The 22,684-nt window shown below is 36.8% G+C and overlaps 1 protein-coding gene across 1 annotated transcript in view; it reads right to left on the bottom strand.

Moving 5' to 3' along the window:
- ACVR1C (activin A receptor type 1C) overlaps nt 1–22,684 on the bottom strand; it is a 92,087-nt gene that overhangs the window by 40,000 nt on the left and 29,403 nt on the right. The window contains exon 2 of the mRNA XM_032638551.1: nt 7,887–8,117. Coding sequence (XP_032494442.1) covers nt 7,887–8,117 — 231 coding nt within the window. The remainder of the gene's footprint in view (nt 1–7,886; nt 8,118–22,684) is intronic.

The raw sequence follows: 22,684 nt of genomic DNA, 5'->3' as shown, positions 1-22,684 counted from the left end.
ACACTGTTGAGTCTCTTTGTTAACAAATCATAGAAAGAACCTACTTCCAGATTTCTTGTCATGCTGAGGCTGTGAACTCCCTCACTAGTTAAGATATTATCTAAGTTTCTGATACTTTTAGTTGAAAACATCCTCCTTTACCTTTTACCAATCCAGTGGGTGGAAAATAATAGTATGTTGTTTTAATTTGCATCTCCCCAGCTATTAGTTTTGTTGAACATCTTTTCAATACTTGACCACTTTGAAGATTCTCTTCTGTAAAATTTCCATGTGTGTTTTTGGCCCATTTTTTCATTTAGCACCCCCTCTCCTTCTCTCTCTTTCCACTCTCTCCCTTGCCATGTACACAGGCATGTACACATGCACACACACACAGAGGCTCTTTATCTTTTAAATAGTTATTTTTTTTCCAGTCATATATGCTACAAATATTTCTATCCCATATTTCATTATCTTGGTTTTATTTATGTTATCTTTTATTATTCATTTTTATTTTAGTTTGCATGTAGTCAATTATATCTGTCTTTTCCTTTTACAGCAATTGGATTTCCTGTCTTACTTAAAAACAGCTTCCATACTGTAAAGTCATAAAAACCCTTTTTTTTCCTAAATTTTCCTCTGACATTTAAATTGTTTTATGTTTCACAATTAGATATTTAATCAAGCTGTAATTTATTTTTGTATATGGTATGACACTGTGGTACAGCCCTGTTTTCTTCCAGATGGATAGATAATTATGCCAGCATCATTTCAAAAATAAACCATCCTGGAGTTTCCACTTCTGCCAAGTTACACTTTAGATGTCCACAGAACCCTTCTTAGTACAGCACACACAAAAATGCTGAATAAAATATAAATGAAAAACTCTTTTTTCTATTATATGATTAACCTGGTAGGAAAATAAATGAATTGCTCAGCAGCCAAAAATAAAATGCAAATCCCAGGAGGTATCTGAGCACTGGGACTGCCATTTACCCTGGAGGCATCTGCCAGTTCTTGGTAGTTCAGTGCTTAGTTTATCAGATTGTATAACAAGATCAGGAAATAAAACATGGTTCCTGAAATTGTGAAAGGTCAGAACAGAGATCCTGGTATAAATCAGTCAAATATGAATGGCATTACATTGAAAATAAAACAAAATAGAAAATTTCTGCAGAGAGAGACAGGGTGTATATTCATCTATTTGTCTGTCTCAACCTTGACTTTGGGTAGAGCAAAAAAAAAAAAAAAAAAACAACCTCTCTGAGAGGTCCTCACCATAAGTGTACATCTATATAGGCAGGCTTAGAGCCAGAATTCATGCTATATGTTGGCCAAAAATACCTAATCAAAACACTGAATGGGTTGGAGTTGGTAGCACTTCCAGATACCTGGCAGCAGCTAATATAAATCTCCTCTGGAGGAACATATTTTAAATACAGGCATCAAAAGTTTCCTCCAGATATGATTCTCAAAACATGAACTCACAATCAAAATTTAAAAACACTCAAGGAAAGTAGCCACCCAGAATATGAGTCAGCAGATTCAAACTCATAGAAGCTGTAGATATTATTAATTAATTATCAGAGACTCAAATATTAGAAAATATAGGGAAAACAGTTTAAGAAGCTTGAAGAATAGATACAGAAGGCCCAACTTACACAAAATCAGTAAAGAAACTGTGAGAACTTATTAGGGGGCTCACAGACAGAACCCATTACAGGGACACACACCCCAAACATCTTTTGGAACATTTTCCAAAAGAATGGAACTTTTTCACTTATTATTTGTTTGTTTACCCTGAAAACAATCCCCCTCCCCATCCTCCACCCCAAAAGTACACACTAATTTGGGTAAATATAAGTCCTTTTTTTATTGAAATGGAAATGCTCTTGAAGAGCTAAGAAAACATCATTTATTTTTGAGGTGAATTTTTCCCACCAAAGTGGCTTCTCTCCTAATTTCAGAGGAAGCTGTGAGTGGTCAATCTGCATGAGTTACTATGCAGGAAATTTACTGAAGCCTGAGAGTACTAGATCTAAAGTCACTGGAGTCAGGGCAAGACAAGTAGAATCCAGAAAGGTGGGCAGATATTTTTGGAGTTTAAAAGATCTATTTTTATCTGGTCTAGAAATAAACAGTAATAAGAAATTAGGTTACACTACATAAAATACATATGTTTCTCTTGCTTAACTGATTTGCATAGCATATATTAATTGTAATATTTAAATATTCAGTATGTTCATATAATGAAAATAACATTTACTATTAGTAGAGACATGAGCTCCAAGCACTAGTCAAATACTTGCCTGTTTTTGGAAATGGTTTTCGACTTTCAAGTTTACTTAGAAAAAAGCCCTCTAAATATTTGTGATAATAGTTGAACTTGGAAGGTCACTCCAGTGACATCAAAGATATCTACTACAATAAGCTTCAGGGAAACGAGCAATTTTTCTAATGTTATATTTCTACTAAACTATAAAATTACTTCTATCAAAAAAATTAACTCCTGAAAATTAAACCCACATGCAATGTGAATCAAGGAAGTACTTTTTTTTAAAGGCAAGTGATCAAATTTAATGTGATCTAAATCAAATCCTGCTTACAATGATCTGAATTAATTCAACTTTAATCCAATTTAGTATTATAAATGAATGGGTAAGAAGGTTTTAAAAGGCCACTTAAAAGAAAAACATTGTAAGTTAAAATAGTAACCAGATTCTTAATAGTTTGTTGAGCTAGTTAATTAAAATAATAAATGTCCTTGCTGCATTTAAAATTACCGCATTTTAAATATCAACTAAAGCAGTCTCTCTTAAACTGTAAATATGTAAACAACTTATGGGGTCTGATCAGCATTTTTACTTAATGAAAGAGCACAGAGTACCTTGTACATTTTATGGGTAAGAATATTTTGTGAAATTCTTGTTTCAGATGTGGGTTGGGGGAAATTATATAAAATGTGTTTCTTTCTGTGTGCCACAATGGAAAGCTGTATGAAAGCCGCTAGTCTAAGGTTTTAAGAATTAGAATCAAACGCGTAAGAGGATTTTTAGGAGGGCAAGAGTTTGTGCCTACAGATCTCCAGTTGCTGAGTTACTAGGACACCATCAGGGAGAGGAAGTGGGGAGAAAAAAAGTCATGAGATGTATTCAAGGTAGGATGTCTGTCACAAAGAAACAAAGCAAGAGCCCAATCATCACAAACAGGACCTAAGGACAGAAAAGAGCCAGCTGAAACATGACAAGAGTGGGTTACTGTACCTACATGAAGACATTTATCCAGAAATGACACCACAATCTGGGGTGATGAATGAAAGAGCCAAAAGGGAAGGATCCACTTAGCTTTCAGCTGAAACTGAAAAGGGAAGTCCCAGAGTTTCTCCAACCTGTTCTGGTCACCTCTCAACCTTTTCTTCTATCATTTTACCCATGAATGTGATGCAGAGGATTAAGTACTGTGGAAATATCACACTGTCTACTTTTCAGAGTGCTTTTATATATTTCATATACATGTGATCACATTTGAAATTGATAAATTCCTACTAGGCAGAGCAGGGGATATCAATCACACTCACCTGATGACACAAAAACAGCAGAGTTCTTGGCACTGGCTATATCACAGCTCAGCCTAGAGGTTCCCAACTCCTCTCCAACAGCTGCTGTTCCAAACACAGCTAATAACCATTCAGTGCTGCCTCACAGAGAGAACAACCTAACACAAGATGACTGCATATGCAATCCTACTCAATTCAATGTCAATTTACCATACCCATGTCACTAAACGAAACAAATTTTTAGTTTATGTAAAGAAATTTGATATCAATTAAATGTCACATAACATTTTTTGTAGACATATTAATTAACTGGCTAGATAATACATACCTTCCCTGTTATAAGTAATCTTTGAAAGCCAATTAAGATAATCCATCATATCAGTAGACTAAAGCAGAAAAGTCATGTTATAATCTCAATAAATCCATGAAAATACTTGGAAAATGTTAATATTCATTCATGATTTTAAAAATGACTTTCCCAAAACTAGCAATAAAAGCAAATTTCCTCAGTTGATAACAGGGATCTACAAAAAAAACTTCATATTTAATGGTAAAAGAGTGAGTGCACTCCTCCTAGAACCAGGAAAAAGGCAAGGATCTTTAACCACGCCTACTCATCATTGTATTAGTGATCCTAGCCAGTGCAAAAATAACAAGAAAAAGAAATAAAATGTATAGAGATCAGAATGGAAGATGTAAAACTGCCTGTACTCACAGATTATTCTGTATGTAGAAAATGCCAAAGAATTTTTTAAAAAGCTATTAGAACTAATATGCTATTTTCACAAGCTTACAGGATATAAGGTCAATATACAAAATTAATTTTATTTTCATATACTGGCAGTTAACATTTAGAAATTGATATATTAAAAATACCATTTATAGTAGCATCTAGAAACATGCAATACTTAGGGATAAATTCAAGGAAATATGTATAAGACCTGTTTTCTGATAGCTACAATACACTAAGAGTAACTGAAGAAAAACTAAATAAATGGAAAAACATACTATGTTCATGGATCAAAAGAGTTAATATTATTAACATGACTATTTTCTCCAAATAATCCATATTCAACTCAATCTAATAAAAATTTCATCATCATATTTTTGTGAAAATTGTCAAACCAATTCCAAAAGTTAAATGGAAATTCAAAGGACTTAGAATAGCCAAATCAATTTTGAAAAAGAACAAAGTTGGAGGGGTCATACAACCTGATTTTAATACTTACTATAAGGCTACAATAATCAAGAAAGTTTGATAGTGACATAAGTATAGACATATAGAGGCCAGAAATATACCCACATATACATGGTCACTTTATTTTAATTCAAAGGGTCAAAGTAATTGAAAGGATAGATTTTTCCACAGATGATGCTAGGAACAACTTCATATACATGTGGAAAAAATAAAACTCCACCTAACCTCACATAATAACAAAAATTAAATTTAAATTGAACATAGACCTAAATGTAAAAGCTGAAATGTTAAAATTTCTACAAGAAAACATAAAAGAAAATATTTATGACCTTTGGATAGATAAAGACTTCTCAGGACATGAAATATGTGAACCATTAATAATTTTTAAAAAAGATAAAATATACTTCATCAAATTTTGATCTTCTACTCTGCAAAGGACACCTTCAAGGAAGCAAAATGTCAATCCACAGAATGAGAGAAAATAGGCATGATATACATATCTGATAAAGGACTTGTATTCAGAATATATAAAGAACTCTTAAATTCAACCATAAGAAGATAACCCAGTTTTTTTAATATGCAAAGTATTTGACACTTTATAAAGAAAGAAACACAAATGTCCAATGTGTGCAAGAAAAAAATAATTTATCATCATTAGTCATTAGGGAAATGCAAATTAAAACCACAATGAAATACCACTATACAATCACTTGAATGGCCAAAATTAAAAAGACTGATTATACCAAGTGCTGACAAAAATATGGATCAAATGGAACTATCATACATTTCTGCTGGGGATACAAAATGGTATAAGCAGTGTGAAAACTATTTGGGAGATTAGATTTATAAATTAAACATATAGTTATTATTTGACCATTCAATTCCACTCTTAGGTATTTTCTCAAGAGAAAGGTAACATATCTCCAAAGACTTGTACTCAATTGTTCATTGCAGCTTTGTTAATAACAGCCCCAAAATGAAAACAACCTGAATACCCATTGTGGATGAAAGCGTAAAAATAACAAAACATACAGTGGGATATTACCCAGCAGTAAAAAGGAAACAAGCTGCTGATATACCCAACTTCATGAATAAATCTCAAAAACATGCTGAGTGAAAGAAGCCAAGTGCAAAATTATATCTTCCATAGGACTCCTTTTATGTGAAACTCCAGTAAAAATTAATCTACAGCTATTAGAAAATAGATCAGTCTCCCAGCCCTGGTGAAAGTGGCGATTGACTGAGAACATTTTGAGGTAATGGAAATGTTGTGGCAGTTACACAAATGTATGTGTCAAGACACACCAAACTGTGCACTTAAGATGTGTGCATTTCATTATATCCAAATTATACCTCAATAAAATTGATTTTTAAAAAAGAAGGTCTGGTTCCCAAGTGGACTTGAGGTAGAACATAGGCATCTCAGTAGTTAGAGTTTAGAGTTGGGCTGGGAAGGACCCACATCCTAGCTGCGCTAAGCACCTTTAATTTGCCCAACTGTGTGTGAACCATTTTGTCCTCCAAGACCTTTTGTTGCAGTCAAAGTACTGTCTTGTACCCGTACTGACTGGCAGAACATGGTCTTATGGATAATTCTTTATTAAGAAGACACATTAAAGAGGTCATTGCCACAGCCTAATATGGAGACTTTCCTTCCCCTCCTTAATCTTTTGGATCTTGTCATGGGAAGACCAGCGTCAAATATAGGGGACCTTCATTTTAGGGTTCTCTGGTCCACCAAAACCAGGGGAGAATATATAAGGACAGAAAAATTCAGGTATCAGAATAGATACCAGATCACTATCAAACCAAGGAAGTCTATGGAATCTGAGACAAAATAACTGTGGTCTAAAATCAAAGACTCCTAGTAGCTTTGGGGGATGAAATATGCCAAGTATGACTTCTGAGGTCGTAACATATAGCATAATGCTTCAGAGTAGTGTTTCTCAAAGAATGGGACAAGTATTAGGGGTGGTTCATGAAATGATTTTTAAGGGTTCTTGAGATTAATTGGAGTGGTAAACCAACATGATACTAAATAACATTGAATCATACAAGAATTTCTCCTCTAGTTCTCTTAGTTTTTCTGATTATGTATCAAAAGGACTCATTTCATGTTAGTATGTCTTTAACACCACTGTTTTCTCTTTTAAACAAAAAGAAAATACAAAATACCTAACTGTAATGCAGTCAGTACATTTGTTTGTTTATTTACGTAGTTACCTTTTATTTATGGCAAGTAAATTGGTTTTTCATTTGTAGAAGTAATGTCAAGTTTTTGCATAAAGTAAATGTTCTCCAGTAAAAAAGGGGGAGAGCAGTTAATTTATTAAAAATAATAATAGGTTAAAAATACTATATTAGAATATGGTGATATATGAACATCTGAGATTGGATAACAGTACATGTAAATGTTCATTTGTGAGGAAGGTATGTATTTGTGTATAGATATTAACGTACTAAAGAAAATCTACAAGCAGGACATTTTCATGTCATAAATTAATTTTTAATTTGAATTACTTGCCCCTTACTAGCCCCCAAAATTTCAGACTCCAGATTATTGATAAAAGGCCAGATTAAGATTTTTGTACCTTGTAAATTAGGATAAAACTCCATGAAATTGGGGGAAAGGCAAGAATATATTTGCACAATAATGAAGGGTCAAATTCCATTCTATCTGTCTTTTGTTAATGAGTGCTCTCACTTGAGTGTGGGCAAAGAAGATATGCAGAAGTTACCTATGAAAAAAAGATTCTGTCTCCATAAAAGCTGGCAATCTACTATTTTTGTTTTGCTCTTTTTTCTCTTCTTTTTTCTTGGTATACATTTTAATTTCTTTCCTTTAAGAGAATCCATAAAAATTTATATTTTACTTTAGGTTCATTAATCACTTCAAAAAATACAACTCATGTGTACAGATTTCTTCAACATTGTTATGCTGTTGTCAATGTTTTGACAGTCTTGTGCAATTTTTAAAAAATCAATCTCAACTAGGCTCTAGAGAATTTTACCAAAAACAAAAAAAGGGAGAGAGAGAACTGTAAAACAGATTTTCTTATTTAAATAAACATAAAACAGTTTGATTTCTATCATGTGTATATAACTTTCCAAGAGTACAATTAAATTTGGCATAAACAAAGATAAACCCTTTACCTGTCGGAAGGTGCAGAGTTATGTTGTTGCAAAAATCTGTGAAGCAGCATTCCGTTTTGGTAACATTGTTGGAACTGTGACAGAAGACTTGCGCATTTAATTCTGGGAGAGAGACACAGGACTTGATCACCTGTTCCTTTCCGTTGGTTAACATAACGGAAGCCCAACACGCTCCTTCTGTTTGGCAGGTAAAGTTTGAGGAGTCACACAAAAGACAAACACACTTCAAACCTGGAAAAGGTAAGGCAAAAAGCTTTAGGAAGCTATAATGCAAATTTATTTCATAATACTTAAATAGCGAAATTCAATCTTTATGAAGATTGAGAGAGGGTTTAAATAGTACTAGATAGACACACATGCTAAAGCTGTTACTCCCTCTCGGCAATGTGTTTTATCAAAAGGGTTGCCCAATCATCATTTACTATTGCTTATATTTTTACAAGCAATTTATCCAGTTGCTACTATATTTTGAAACAATTTTCTAATCCATGGTGTAAATCCCTCCTTTTTAAGCTCAACCAGCTCTTTCCTAAATCAATAGCTCCTATGAAATGCTAGGATACAGTAACACAGCAACCTAGGGGCGCTGTCCAGCATCACTTGTAGAACATAAGTGTTGTTACAGGAGCTGAGTAACTGTACAGTCCAGTGTATTCTGTTCATTTACAATTTCTCCTTTAAACTGTTAAGTGAATGTGCTAAACACAAACCTAACCATAGATATTTACAGCTTTAAAAAATAGTGTGACTCTTCACATTTATATTCTGTGATTCTTTAACATTATTGTATTGTCACAGTTACCTTTAAGGCATTGATGAGCCATTATACTTCCCCCTCTTCACTAAAGAATACATCTCAGAATGAGAGTCATTTGAACATAGACCATGACCTTCAGGCAATTTTCTTTAATCAACACATCTATTCAGTAGAGCAAAACAGATCAATCATAGAATTTAATATATTCGTATCAATAAAACTTTCAAAAATTAGACTTTGCTAAATTAATCTGTTTTCTTCTCAAGTTTTCTCAACATTCCCTACTTAATAAACACACATATACACACACACCCCACGTTAACTCACATGTTCAAAGTGGTAGAGCACTTCTGTTCTAACGTTAAATATCTGTCATCATGTCAACCACTGGAATAATCCAGTGGTTGTGAGTAATTTATTCAAATTTTATTTAAATTATTTTTCAATAGAACAATGCTGAATAAGCCTTTTGTATCATTACTTTAATGAAGGTTTTGTTAAATTGTAACAGCACCCTGCAATTTCTGAATGTCCAACATTTTTCCATACAATCATTTTTTTCTCAAATTAAAGTCTTTAAATTGCTAATTACTCAAATTGGAGCTGATTTTATACCTGTAAAATATTTGATACAGAAATGGCCATTTTTATACTCAACTTCAAATACCAATGTAAGCAATATAGATAATATTCCTATATAACTGCATGTGTAAGAAAGAACAAACCACATAGTGATCAATAGAAATTATCTCTTCTTTTGATAATTGTTCTTGAACAGCAAAATACCATCCCTACAAACATTTTTATTACTACATGCTAAGGGACTTACAATCATGAAATAAAATACCATTTTTTAATCAACATTGGATCAAGTATAATAGCTTACTCTTCTATTTATTCTAGTGGTTATCAATATAAATAAATATAATCTTTTGTTGATATTAATGTGCTATGGTAGAACCTAATAAGGTAGACTGATTGGGACTCAGTAGAGCTAGATATATAAAATCTAGGTAATTTGGAAATGTTTTAAGTCACTCTCCTTGCATAAAAGAGAGCTCATATAATAAAGATCCATCCACCCAGGCATCTTCTGACAGTGGAACCTCCCTCTCTCCAGCATCTTCTGATTCAAATCTGACAAAAGCCTTCAAATCCTGGTAATAATCTTGGCTATTACTTAGCTCCTCTGTGCTTCCACACCCTTATATGAAAGGTGAGATATACCTCCTCACGGTGTCATTATGGAGAATAAAATAGTTAATCTACATAAAGTCCTAAGAATAATGCCTGGCTCATAGGAATTACTATGTAAATATTAGTGACTCTGTCTTATTTTACTGGAGGAGTTAAAGCTGGTGGTCTATGAAACAATCAAAATACATTTGTAATCCATAAAGAAAGACTGAATGAACTAATGTGCACAGACCATTTAAAAAGCATAACAAAGAGTGTTTTTCCTATGTTTTCCTCTAAGAGTTTTACAGTGTCCAGTCTTAAACTTAGGTCTTTAATCCATTTTGAGCTTATTTTTGTGTATGGTGTTAGCTAGTGTTATAATTTCATTTTTTACATGCAGCTGTCCAGTTTTCCCAGAGCCACTTATTGAAGAGGCTGTCCTTTCTCCATTGTATATTCTTGCTTCCTTTGTCATAAATTAGGTGACCATATGTGTGTGGGTTTATCTCTGGACTTAAAACTCTTAGAGGAAAACATAGGAAAAACACTCTTTGACATAAACCACAGCAAGATCTTTTTTGACCCACCTCCTAGAGGAATGGAAATAGAAACAAAAATAAACAAATGGGACCTAATGAAACTGAAAAGCTTTTGCACAGCAAAGGAAACCATAAACAAGATGAAAAGACAACCCTCAGAATGGGAGAAAATATTTGCAAATGAAGCAATGGACAAAGGATTAATCTCCAAAATATACAAACAGCTCATGGAGCTCAATATCAAAAAAACAAACAACCCAATTAAAAAATGGCCAGAAGACCTAAATAGACATTTCACCAAAGAAGACATACAGTTGGCCAAGAGGCACATGAAAAGATGCTCAATATCACTAATTGTTACAGAAATGCAAATCAAAACTACAATAAGGTATCACCTCACATGGGTCAGAATGGCCATCATCAAAAAATCTACAAACAATAAATGCTGGAGAGGGTGTGGAGAAAAGGGAATCCTTTTGCACTGTTGGTGGGAATGTAAATTGATACAGCCACTATGGATAAGAGTATGGAGGTTCCTTAAAAAACTAAAAATAGAACTACCATATGACCCAGCAATCCCACTACTGGGCATATACCCTGAGAAAACCATAATTAAAAATGACACATGTACCCAATGTTCATTGCAGCACTATTTACAATAGCCAGGACATGGAAACAACCTAAATGTCCAATGATAGATGAATGGATAAAGAAGATGTGGTACATATATACAATGGAATATTACTCAGCCATATGAAGGAACGAAATTGGGTCTTTGGAGAGATGTGGATGGACCTAGAGTCTGTCATACAGTGAAGTAAGCCAGAAAGAGAAAAACAAATACCAGATATTAATGCATATATGTGGAATCTAGAAAAATGGTACAGATGAACCTATTTGCAGGGCAGGAATAGAGACGTAGACGTAGAGAACAGACAAGTGGACACAGTGGGGGAAGGGGAGGGTGGCACGAACTGGGAGATTAGGATTGACATATATACACTACCTTACATAAAACAGATAGCTAACAGAAACATGCTATAAAGAACAGGAAGCTCAGCTTGGTGCTCTGTGACGACCTAGATGGGTGGGATGGGGGAGGTGGTGGGAGGGAGATCCAAGAGGGAGGGGATATAGATATACATATAGCTGATTCACTTCATTGTACAGCAGAAACTGACACAACATTGTAAAGCAATTATACTCCAATAAAGAATAAAAATAAAAAGCATAACAAAGAAATTCATCTCTTTCTGCATGGCTGAGCGAGTTGAATGCTCTTATTCTTTTAATGGTCCAGGCTAGATCCCCAGTGGTCACAAAGAAGGGTGGGCTTGTGATAGTACAGATAAAGATTTCAGGAAAAGACCAAGTTTCCAGTCCCAGCTCTGTCACTCACTTGTTGATTGGCTTTGGAGAAGATATTTAACCTTATAGGGCTTCAGTGCCTTCCTCTGAAAAATGGAAAATTAACCAGGGGAAGGGCAGTGGGTCTAGAAATCCTGAAGTCTCATAGAGTGCCAACATTTTACAATTTTATGAATTTACAACTTATGGAAATTTACAATTTAAAAATATGGAAAATTCTTTTACAATTAAAAAACCTACCCCACTATGGTTATTCTTCAATCTCATATTTTAAGGGGCTGAAGTTGGGAAGAATAACTCTCCTGATACATAGTCTCAAACCATTTGTTACTAGACTCTTCATCAGAGTCTCCTTGAATTTTCTATTTCCATGAGAAGCCTAGCCTGGAAATCAAGGCAAGTAACTAAGGGATATGGGTCCAATGAGTGGAGACAACCATAAAGTACTCAATAACTAAACATATGTTAGTTTCATGTGTGCTTAATGTTGCGTATAATTCCCAGTGCAACCGTGGGAATTAGTTGCCACTCTCTCCATTTTACAGATAATGAAATGAGGCTCAAAAAGATCAAGTGACTGAATTTATGTGGCAGTCATCAGACTACTCAAACAATGTTGTCTCTATCCTACCAAAGCTGATATGAAAAAAAAAAAAAAAGATGGGTATAGAAACCATCCTCACACCTCACCAGTTTCTAGCAATGGTGAATAAAATTAACTTATTATAAAATTTATATTTTATATACAAGAAAATATTTTATTTTAAGAATAAAATTTAATTCTAATACAGCAAAAAGACATTAATAATTACTTAACAATGGACAATTGATATTTTGATCTTTATTGTCCTAATTATCTTTTTAAACAAATTCTGCCTACATATTTTCTGAGGAGACAAGTGGTCAAATAAAAGTCAATATCCTGTGCCTAACATCTAGTATAAATAACCTTACCTTTCAGTTTGTTTAAGTTTTGTATTAAGTGTAAGTTTCTAAGTACATAATCTGATACTTTCTCTTGGAAGCATTACTAGCTCCTTATAAAAATGATTACAGGGCTTCCCTGGTGGCGCAGTGGTTGAGAGTCCACCTGCCAGTGCAGGGGACACGGGTTCGTGCCCCGGTCCGGGAAGATCCCACATGCCGCGGAGCGGCTGGCCCGTGAGCCATGGCCGCTGAGCCTGCGCATCCGGAGCCTGTGCTCCGCAACGGAGAGGCCACAACAGTGAGAGGCCTGTGTACTGCAAAAAAAAAAAAAAAAAAAACCTCCTTCAATTTAAAGTAAAAGGTACCAATCAGAAGAATAATACAGACCAAAGTGATACAGTTAAGACATAGTAAGTGAGACATTTACTTTAAATCTTGCATGATGGAAAACACTGACAAAACTGAGGATTTGTTGATGATAATGGCTTCAAACAATTGCTAAATGTCCTCATTTATTCCAGGTCAATTGGCTGTACTGTAGCACTGACAGAGAACAAACAGCAAACTAAAATGAACCTAAGTGTATATCTAAGACACAACCTACAAACATATTCAGTCTTGCACATAGTGGATTGGTGGGAAATGAAAAATGCAAGACTGAACATAGATCCCTAGTGTTACCAATTAAAACATAGGTTGCCATTAGAGACGAGACATGCATTCATATTTTGTTTTTTTAAAAAAATTATGTTATTGAGTCAATTACACTAGAATATTCTATGACAGGATAAAACTGGTTGTTAGCAGACAACAGGTCAGACTTACATTTCTTTATTTTATACTTTCCCATTATACTGTACTTGAATCATATGGAAAGGGATAGCAAATGAAGTTGAAGAAGGAGGTAATTACCCGTAATAAGGAGGTCTATTAGATTTTCCCCACAAGGAAGATTGCACTTTTCTTGTGTCTCCTCCTACCCTTTTAATTATCCTCTGCTTCCCCCTTTTTGCCAATTAGTCTATAAAAGCCAAGACATCTGTTACCCACAAGACATCTGTTACCCACATGAAACCAAAGGATGTGCATATTTCTAATCAACCAGAAAATAAATGTTCATCCATATTTACATGTGGTGGCAAGCACACCCTGGTATCTAGAAATGTAAAGACCATAAGACTACAAAAAAGAACTAAATGTATCACTTGTGTTTGTGTGCTATTCTTACTAATATTTGGTTGGGAAATATTAGTGTTTTGAATTAGATACTATTTTCATTAAACTGGTTTCCTACATTTGGGGGTTATATGCTAAAACATTTATTAGCCAGTGCCTTACATAAATTTCTGACACATACCTTTTCCTCTTTTCCAGAAATTAGGTGATTCAATTTCCCTAATTTGGGAGCAGGACATAAAATGCAAAATATTTTTTTAATTCAGAAAACTCTCAGGTTTGACCTGCTGCCTTTCATCATTTGCAGACTTCTGAGTTAAAAAAAGAACAATTCAAGCTCATCAGTGTGCTGAATATGAAAAGGACAGCAACAGGATAGGAGCCGGAACAACTGGCACTACTGTCTGTGAAGTAAAGCTAGACAGGGCAATGGAAATTCTTTGACCCTTTGTATTCCTTTTCAAAATTTTATTTTCTTGTCATATGGTCATTTCAAAACATTTTCCTTTCTTAATGGTAAGGAAAAATAGAATAGAAAAAGAAAGTAGCTTTAATAAAATATGGACAGAGGACCTTAAGATGGCAGAGGAGTAAGATGTGGAGATCACCTGCCTCCCCACAAATACATCAAAAATACATCTAGGGCTTCCCTGGTGGCGCAGTGGTTGAGAGTCCACCTGTCGATGCAGGGAACACGGGTTTGTGCCCTGGTCTGGGAAGATCCCACGTGCCGTGGAGTGGCTGGGCCCGTGAGCCATGGCCGCTGAGCCTGCGCGTCCGGAGCCTGTGCTCCGCAATGGGAGAGGCCACAACAGTGAGAGGCCCGTGTACCGCAAAAAAAAAAACAAACATCTACATGTGGAACAACTCTTACAGAAAACCTACTGAATGCTGGCAGAAGACCTCAGACCTCCCCAAAGGCAAGAAACTCCCCACGTATCTGGGTAGGGCAAAAGAAAAAAAGTAAAAACAGAGACAAAAGAATAGGGATGGGACCTACACCTCTGGGAGGCAGCTGTGAAGGAGGAAAAGTTTCCACACACTAGGAAGCCCCTTCACTGATGGAGACGGGCTGGGGCGGGGTGGGAGGAACCTTCAGAGCCATGGAGGAGAGCGCAGCAGCAGGGGTGCAGAGAGCAAAGCAGAGAGATTCCCTCACAGAGGATCGGTGCCGACCAGCACTCATCAGCCTGAGACGCTTGTCTGCTCACCCAACGGGGAGGGTGGGGGCTGGGAGCTGAGGTTTGGGCTTTGGAGGTCAGATCTCAGGGAGAGGTTGGGATCTCTGGGGTTGGCTGCATGAACACAACCTGAAGGGGGCTAGTGCACCACAGCTAGCTGGGAGGGAGTCAGGGAAAAAGTCTGGAACTGCCTAAGAGTCAAGAGAACATTGTTTCGGAGTGCGTGAGGAGAAGGGATTCAGAGTACCACCTAAAAGAGCTCCAGAGACGGCCATGAGCCACAGCCATCAGTGCAGACACCAGAGATGGGCATAAAACACTAAGGCTGCTGCTGCAGCCACCAAGAATCCTGTATGCAAACACAGGTCACTATCCACACCTCCCCTCCCAGGAGCCTGTGCAGCCTGCCACTGCCAGGGTACCGTAATCCAGGGAGAACTTCCCCAGGAGAACACATGGTGCGCCTCAGGCTGCTGCAAGGTCACGCTGGCCTCTGCCACTGCAGGCTCGCCCCACATTCAGTACCTCTCCCTTCCCAAGGCCTGACTGAGCCAGAGCCCCTGAATCAGACACTCCTTTAACACCCTCCTGTCTGGGCAAAGAACAGATGCCATCAGGCGACCTACATGCAGAGGCGGGGCCAAATCCAAAGCTGAACCCCGGGAGCTGTGCGAAAAAAGAAGAGAAAGGGAAATCTCTACCAGTAGCCTCAGGAGCAGTGGATCAAATCTCCACAATCGACTTGTTGTACCCTGCATCTGTGGAATATCTGAATAGACAATGAATCATCCCAAAATTGAGGCGGTGGACTTTGGGATCAACTGTAGACTTCGGGTTTGGTTTCTGCATCTAATTTGTTTCTGGTTTTATGTTTATCTTAGTTAAGTATTTAGAGCTTATTATCATTGATAGATTCTTTTATTGATTTGGTTGCTCTCTTTCTTTCTTTTTATATATATATATTTTTTTCTTTCCCTTTTCTTCTTTTTGTGACTGTGTATGTGTATGCTTCTTTGTGTGATTTTGTCTGTATAGGATTGCTTTTACCATTTGTCCTAGGGTTTTGTCAGTCTGTTTTTCTTTTTAGTATAGTTTTTAGCACTTGTTATCATTGGTGGATTTGTTTATCGGTTTGGTTGCTCTCTTCTTTTATTTTTAGTTTTTTTATTTTAATAACTTTATTCATTTATTTATTTTTCTTTCTTTCTTTTCTACCTTTTATTCTGAGCCGTGCGGCTGACAGGGTCTTCATGCTCCAGCCGGGTGTCATGCCTGAGCCCCTGAGGTGAGAGAGCCTAGTTCAGGACATTGGTCCACCAGAGACCTCCAGACCCCATGTTATACCAATTGGCGAGAGCTCTCCCAGAGATCCCTGCCTCAACGCTAAGACCCAGCTCCACTCAATGACAAGCAAGCTACAGTGCTGGACATGCCATGACAAACAACTAGCAAGACAGGAACACAACCCCACCCATTAGCAGAGAGGCGGCCTAAAATCATAGTAAGTTCACAAACATTCCAAAACACGCCACCAGGTGCAGTCCTGCCCACCAGAAAGACAAGATCCAGCCTCATCCACCAGAACACAGGCACCAGTACCCTCCACCAGGAAGCCTACACAAACCACTTAACCAAACTTAGCCACTGGGGGAAGACACCAAAAACAATGGGAACTGTGAAACTGCAGCCTGTGAAAAGGAGATCCCAAACACAGTAAATTAAGCAAAATGAGAAGACAGAGAAATACACAGTACATGAAGGAGCAAGGGGTACACTTACCAGGCCAAACAAATGAAGAGAAATAGGCTGTCTACCTGAAAAAGAATTCAGAGTATGGATAGTAAAGATGATCCAAAATCTTGGAAATAGAATAAATACAAGAAACGTTTAACAAGGACCTAGAAGAACGAAAGAGCAAACAACAATTATGAATTGTTTTTAATGAATTGTTTTAAATGAAATTAAAAATTCTCCAGAAAAAATCAAGAGCAGAAAAACGGAGGCAGAAGAACGGATAAGTGACCTAGAAGATAAAATAGTGGAAATAACTAACAAAGAGAAGAAAAAAGAATGAAAAGAATTGAGGACAGTCTCAGAGACCTCTGGGACATTAAACTCACCAATATTTGAATTATAGGGGTCCCAGAAGAGGAATAGAAAAAGAAAGAGTCTGAGAAAATATTTGAGGAGATTATACTTGAAAACTTCCCTAAAATGGGAAAGGAAATGGTCAATCAAGTCCAGGAAGTGCAGAGAGTCCCATACACGATAAATACAAGGAGAAACATGCCAAGACACATATTAATCAAACTATTGGGCTTCCCTGGTGGCGCAGTGGTTGAGAGTCCGCCTGCCGATGCAGGGGATGCGGGTTCGTGCCCCGGTCGAGGAAGACCCCACATGCCGTGGAGCGGCTGGGCCCGTGAGCCATGGCCGCTGAGCCTGAGCGTCCGGACCCTGTGCTCCAGAATGGGAAAAGCCACAACAGTGAGAGGCCCACGTACCACAAAACAAAACAAAACAAACAAACAAAAAAAACTATCAAAAATTAGATACAAAGAAAACATATTAAAAGCAGCAATAGAAAAGGAACAAATATCATACAAGGGGCTCTCCATAAGATTAACAGCTGATCTTTCAGCAGAAACTCTGCAAGCCAGAAGGGACTGGCAGGACATATTTAAAGTGATGAAGGGGAAAAACCTACAACCAAGAATACTCTACCCAGTAAAGATCTCATTCAGATTCAACAGAGAAATTAAAACCTTTACAGACAAGCAAAAGCTAAGAGAATTCAGCACCAACAAACCAGCTTTGACAAAAACGCTGAAGGAACTTCTCTAGGCAGGAAACAGAGACTTACAAAAACAAACCCAAACCAATTAAGAAAATGGTAATAGGAACACACATATTGATAATTACCTTAAATATGTAAATGGATTAAATGCTACAACCAAAAGACATAAACTGGCTGAATAGATACAAAACAAGACACATATATATGCTGTCTACAAGTGACCCAAGTCAGACCTAGAGACACATACAGACTGAAAGTAAGGGGATGGAAAAAGGTATTCCATGCAAATGGAAATCAAAAGAAAGCTGGAGTAGCAATTCTCATATCAGACAAAATAGACTTTAAAATAAAGACTATTACAAGGGACAAAGAAGGACACTGCATAATGATCAAGGGATCAATCCAAGAAGAATATATAACAATTGTAAATATTTATGCACCCAACAAAGGAGCACCTCAATACATACGGCAAATGCTAACAGCCATAAAAGAGGAAATTGACAGCAACACAATCATAGTAGAGGACTTTAACACCCCACTTTCACCAATGGGCAGATCATCCAAATTGAAAATAAATAAGGAAACACAAGCTTTAAATGACACATTAAACAAGATGGACTTAATTCATATTTATAGGACATTCCATCCAAAAAAAACCAGAATACACTTTCTCCTCAAGTGCTTATGGAACATTCTCCAGGAGAGACCATATCTTGGGTCACAAATCAAGCCTTGGTTAATTTAAGAAAATTGAAATCATATCAAGTATCTTTTCTGACCACAACGCTATGAGACTAGATAGCAATTATAGGAAATAAACCTGCAAAAACTACAAACACATGGAGGCTAAACAAGACACTACTTAATAACCAAGAGATCACTGAAGAAATAGAAGAGGAAATCAAAAAATACCTAAAACAAATGACAAGGAAAACACGACAACCCAAAACCTATGGGATGCAGCAAAAACAGTTCTAAGAGAGAAGTTTATAGCAATACAATCTTACCTCAAGAAACAAGAAACATCTCAAATAAACAACCTAACCTTACACCTAAAGCAATTAGAGAAAGAAGAACAAAAATACCCCAAAGTCAGCAGAAGGAAAGAAATCATAAAGATCAGATCAGAAATAAATGAAAACAAAATGAAGGAAACAATAGGAAAGATCAATAAAAATGCAATGGCATTTTTCAGAGAACTAGAACAAAAAAAATTCACAATTTCTATGGAAACACAAAATACCCCGAATAGCCAAAGCAATCTTGAGAAAGAAAAATGGAGCTGGAGGAATCAGATTCCTGGACTTCAGACTATACTACAAAGCTACAGTAATCAAGACAGTATGGTATTGGCACAAAAGCAGAAATATAGATCAGTGGAACAGGGTAGAAAGCTCAGAGATAAACCCACACATATATGTTTACCTTATCTTTGATAAAGGAGGCAGGAATATACTGTGGAGAAAAGACAGCCTCTTCAATAAGTGGTGCTGGGAAAACTGGACAGCTACATGTAAGAGAATGAAATTAGAACACTCCCTAATACCCTATACAAAAATAAACTCAGAATGGATTAAAGACCTAAATGTTATGCCAGGCACTATAAAAACTCTTAGAAGAAAACATAGGCAGAACACTCTATGACATAAACCACAGCAAGATCCTTTTTGACCCACCTCCTAGAGGAATGGAAATAAAAACAAAAATAAACAAATGGGACCTAATGAAACTTCAAAGCTTTTTCACAGCAAAGGAAACCATAAACAAGATGAAAAGACAACCCTCAGAATGGGAGAAAATATTTGCAAATGAAGCAACCAACAAAGAATTAATCTCCAAAATATACAAGCAGCTCATGCAGCTCAATATCAAAAAAACAAACAACCCAATCCAAAAATGGTCAGAGGACCTAAGCAGACATTTCTCCAAAGAAGATATACAGATTGCCAGCAAACACATGAAAGAATGCTCAACATCACTAATCATTAGAAAAATGCAAATCAAAACTACAATGAGATATTATCTCACACCAGTCAGAATGGCCATCATCAAAAAATCTACAAACAATAAATGCTGGAGAGGGTGTGGAGAAAAGGGCACCCTACTGCACTGTTGGTAGGAATGTAAATTGATACAGCCACTATGGAGAACAGTATGGAGGTTCCTTAAAAAACTAAAAGTAGAACTACCATACAACCCAGCAATCCCACTACTGGGCATATACCCTGAGAAAACCATAATTCAGAGTCATGTACCACAATGTTCATTGCAGCACTATTTACAATAGACAGGACATGGAAGCAACCTAAGTTTCAATTGATAAATGAATGGATAAAGAAGATATGGCACATATATACAATGGAATATTACTCAGCCACAAAAAGAAATGAAACTAAGTTATTTGTATTGAGGTGGATGGACCTAGAGTCTGTCATACAGAGTGAAGTAAGTCAGAAAGACAAAAACAAATACTGTATGCTAACACATATATATGGAATCTAAAAAAAAAATAATGGTTCTGATGAACCTAGAGGCAGGACAGGAATAAAGATGTAGAGAATGGACTTGAGGACACAGGGAGGGGGAAGGGTAAGCTGGGATGAAGTGAGAGAGTGGCATTGACATATATACACTACCAAATGTAAAATAGATAGCTACTGGGAAGCAGCTGCATAGCACAGGGAGATCAGCTCACTGCTTTGTGACCACCTAGAGGGGTGGGATATGGAGGGTGGGAGGGAGATGCAAGAGGGAGGGGTTACGGGGATATATGAATACATATAGCTGATTCACTTTGTTATACAGCAGAAACTAACAACAACCTTGTAAAGCAATTATACTACAATAAAGATGCTAAGTAAAGAAATAAAATATGGGCAATATAAAAGCAAACTTTTTGGCTAAATGAGCTTTAAGCAGAAATTCAACTTCTAGAAATTATATTTGCCTGGCTGTATCCAAAGAAATTCATAACTCCTAAAATATAGGAATGTATACCCAGCACAACGGAAAACCATTCCTTTGTGCAAGTGGCAATTGTATTCCCTGTTCCAGGAGGCCTCATCCTCATGGCTGAGAAGGAGCAGAACCACCCTAACAGGAGGGATGCTATCTAGGTGAACCACTTTCACTTCCAGTTGTAGAACTCAATTTTGGAAAAGTCCAGCACATCTTGAATTCTAATATTAGCCATTCTGAATGTCCTCAATCCAAAAGCAGCACTAAATTGACTTCCCTGGTGGTCCAGCGGTAAAGAATCCGCCTTCCAGTGCAAGGGACGCGGGTTCAATCCCTGGTCGGGGAACTAAGATCCCACATGCCAAGGGGCAACTAAGCCCACGTGCCACAACTACCGAGCTCACGCGCCTCAATGAGAGAGCCGCATGCCGCAAACTACAGAGACCACGCGCCCTGAAGCCTGAGCCACAACTAGAGAGAAGCCCGCGTGCCACAACGAACAGCCCACATGGCAGTGAAAGATCCCGCACGTTTCAGCGAAGACCCTGCATGCTGCAAGTAAGACCCGACGCAGCCAAAATCAATCAGTAAATAAAATAGAATAAAATAAATAAATATTAAAAAAATAAAGCAGCACTAAATGAAACCTGAGGTTTCAGCCCCTTTACCATAAACCACCTAAGACTTCAGACAAATTTCTCAACCTCTCCGCATCTTAGACTCCTCATCCAATGTATCATAAGGTCAGGAAGTAGATTCGATTTCTAAAGACCCCTCCAATTTTATAGCCCTCTTCTGCTCTGAGCTCAGGTCACAATTCTCAATATAAGTAATTTTTGGGTTACCCTATCTATCATAGATAGAGAGCTGGGGTTAGAAATATGAACACCCAGTGAAGGACAGGTTTGTACCTCCAAATCCACACACATATTTCAGTGGGTGAGTGGATCCTACAGGTTTGTAATCCAACAAAACTTCTCCAGTCAATATTAAAGATGATTTATCTTGCTCTATATTTATCATATGAGAATCTAATGTTCTTTTCGATGTCAGCATGATATTTTGGGGAAGTAGAGGAAAGTTCAAAGCCTCTCTGAATTGATCTTGACATCCAGACTCTTGACTAATCCCTAAATCACAGTATATACATGATTACAACTTTAGATCTTGACTGGAGTCATGTAAGGAAGAAAAGGACTGATGCTGTTTGGGGTCTCCCATCTCAAAGCATCATGTCAAAGAAAAGGCTGTTCCTAATCACAGGACGCATGTCTTCTGCTACCCTCCCATATACTTCTTATTGAATTTGATAAGTTTTCTTATGTTGGCAGCCTAAGTGGTTCCTTATCAAACTGTTCCTTCAAGTCCTGAGCTTTTGTATTGTTTTCTGCCTAGGAGAAGAGTGAATCTAAATGGATTCCAATTACATTTAGGATAAAACAAAATCCACAATCATTATTATGACCTAAGAGCCTAGTAAGTCTGGATTCTTCTCAATCCTTGAACCTCATTTCTTATAACTAAGCCTCCTGGACACACCGGTCTCCTTGTTATAGTTCTAAATAACAAGTTCTTTCCCACATTATTGTCTTTGCTCAGACTGGTCCCTTTGCCTGTCATGCTCTTCCTTTCCTTCTAATTCTTTAGATCTCAGCTCAAACATCACCACCTCAGAGAAATCTTCACAGACTCCTCTTGCCAGACCATCTGCTCTCCACCTTTTCTGGTACTTAACTGCAATCTGTAATTAGCTTATTTATTATATCAGTCTCACCAGAATGAAAACTTCATGAAGACAGGGATCTTTTCCTGCCTTATCTACCATCATATTCCCCAACAACTAGAAGAGGGTATGGCATATGATAAAAACCCAATGAACAAGTATTAAATTAAAAATTGTAGAAAACTGCAAAGTA

Source organism: Phocoena sinus, chromosome 7 (genome assembly GCF_008692025.1).
Source record: "Phocoena sinus isolate mPhoSin1 chromosome 7, mPhoSin1.pri, whole genome shotgun sequence".
NCBI lineage: Eukaryota > Metazoa > Chordata > Mammalia > Artiodactyla > Phocoenidae > Phocoena > Phocoena sinus.
This window is presented reverse-complemented; position numbering and strand designations above follow the sequence as displayed.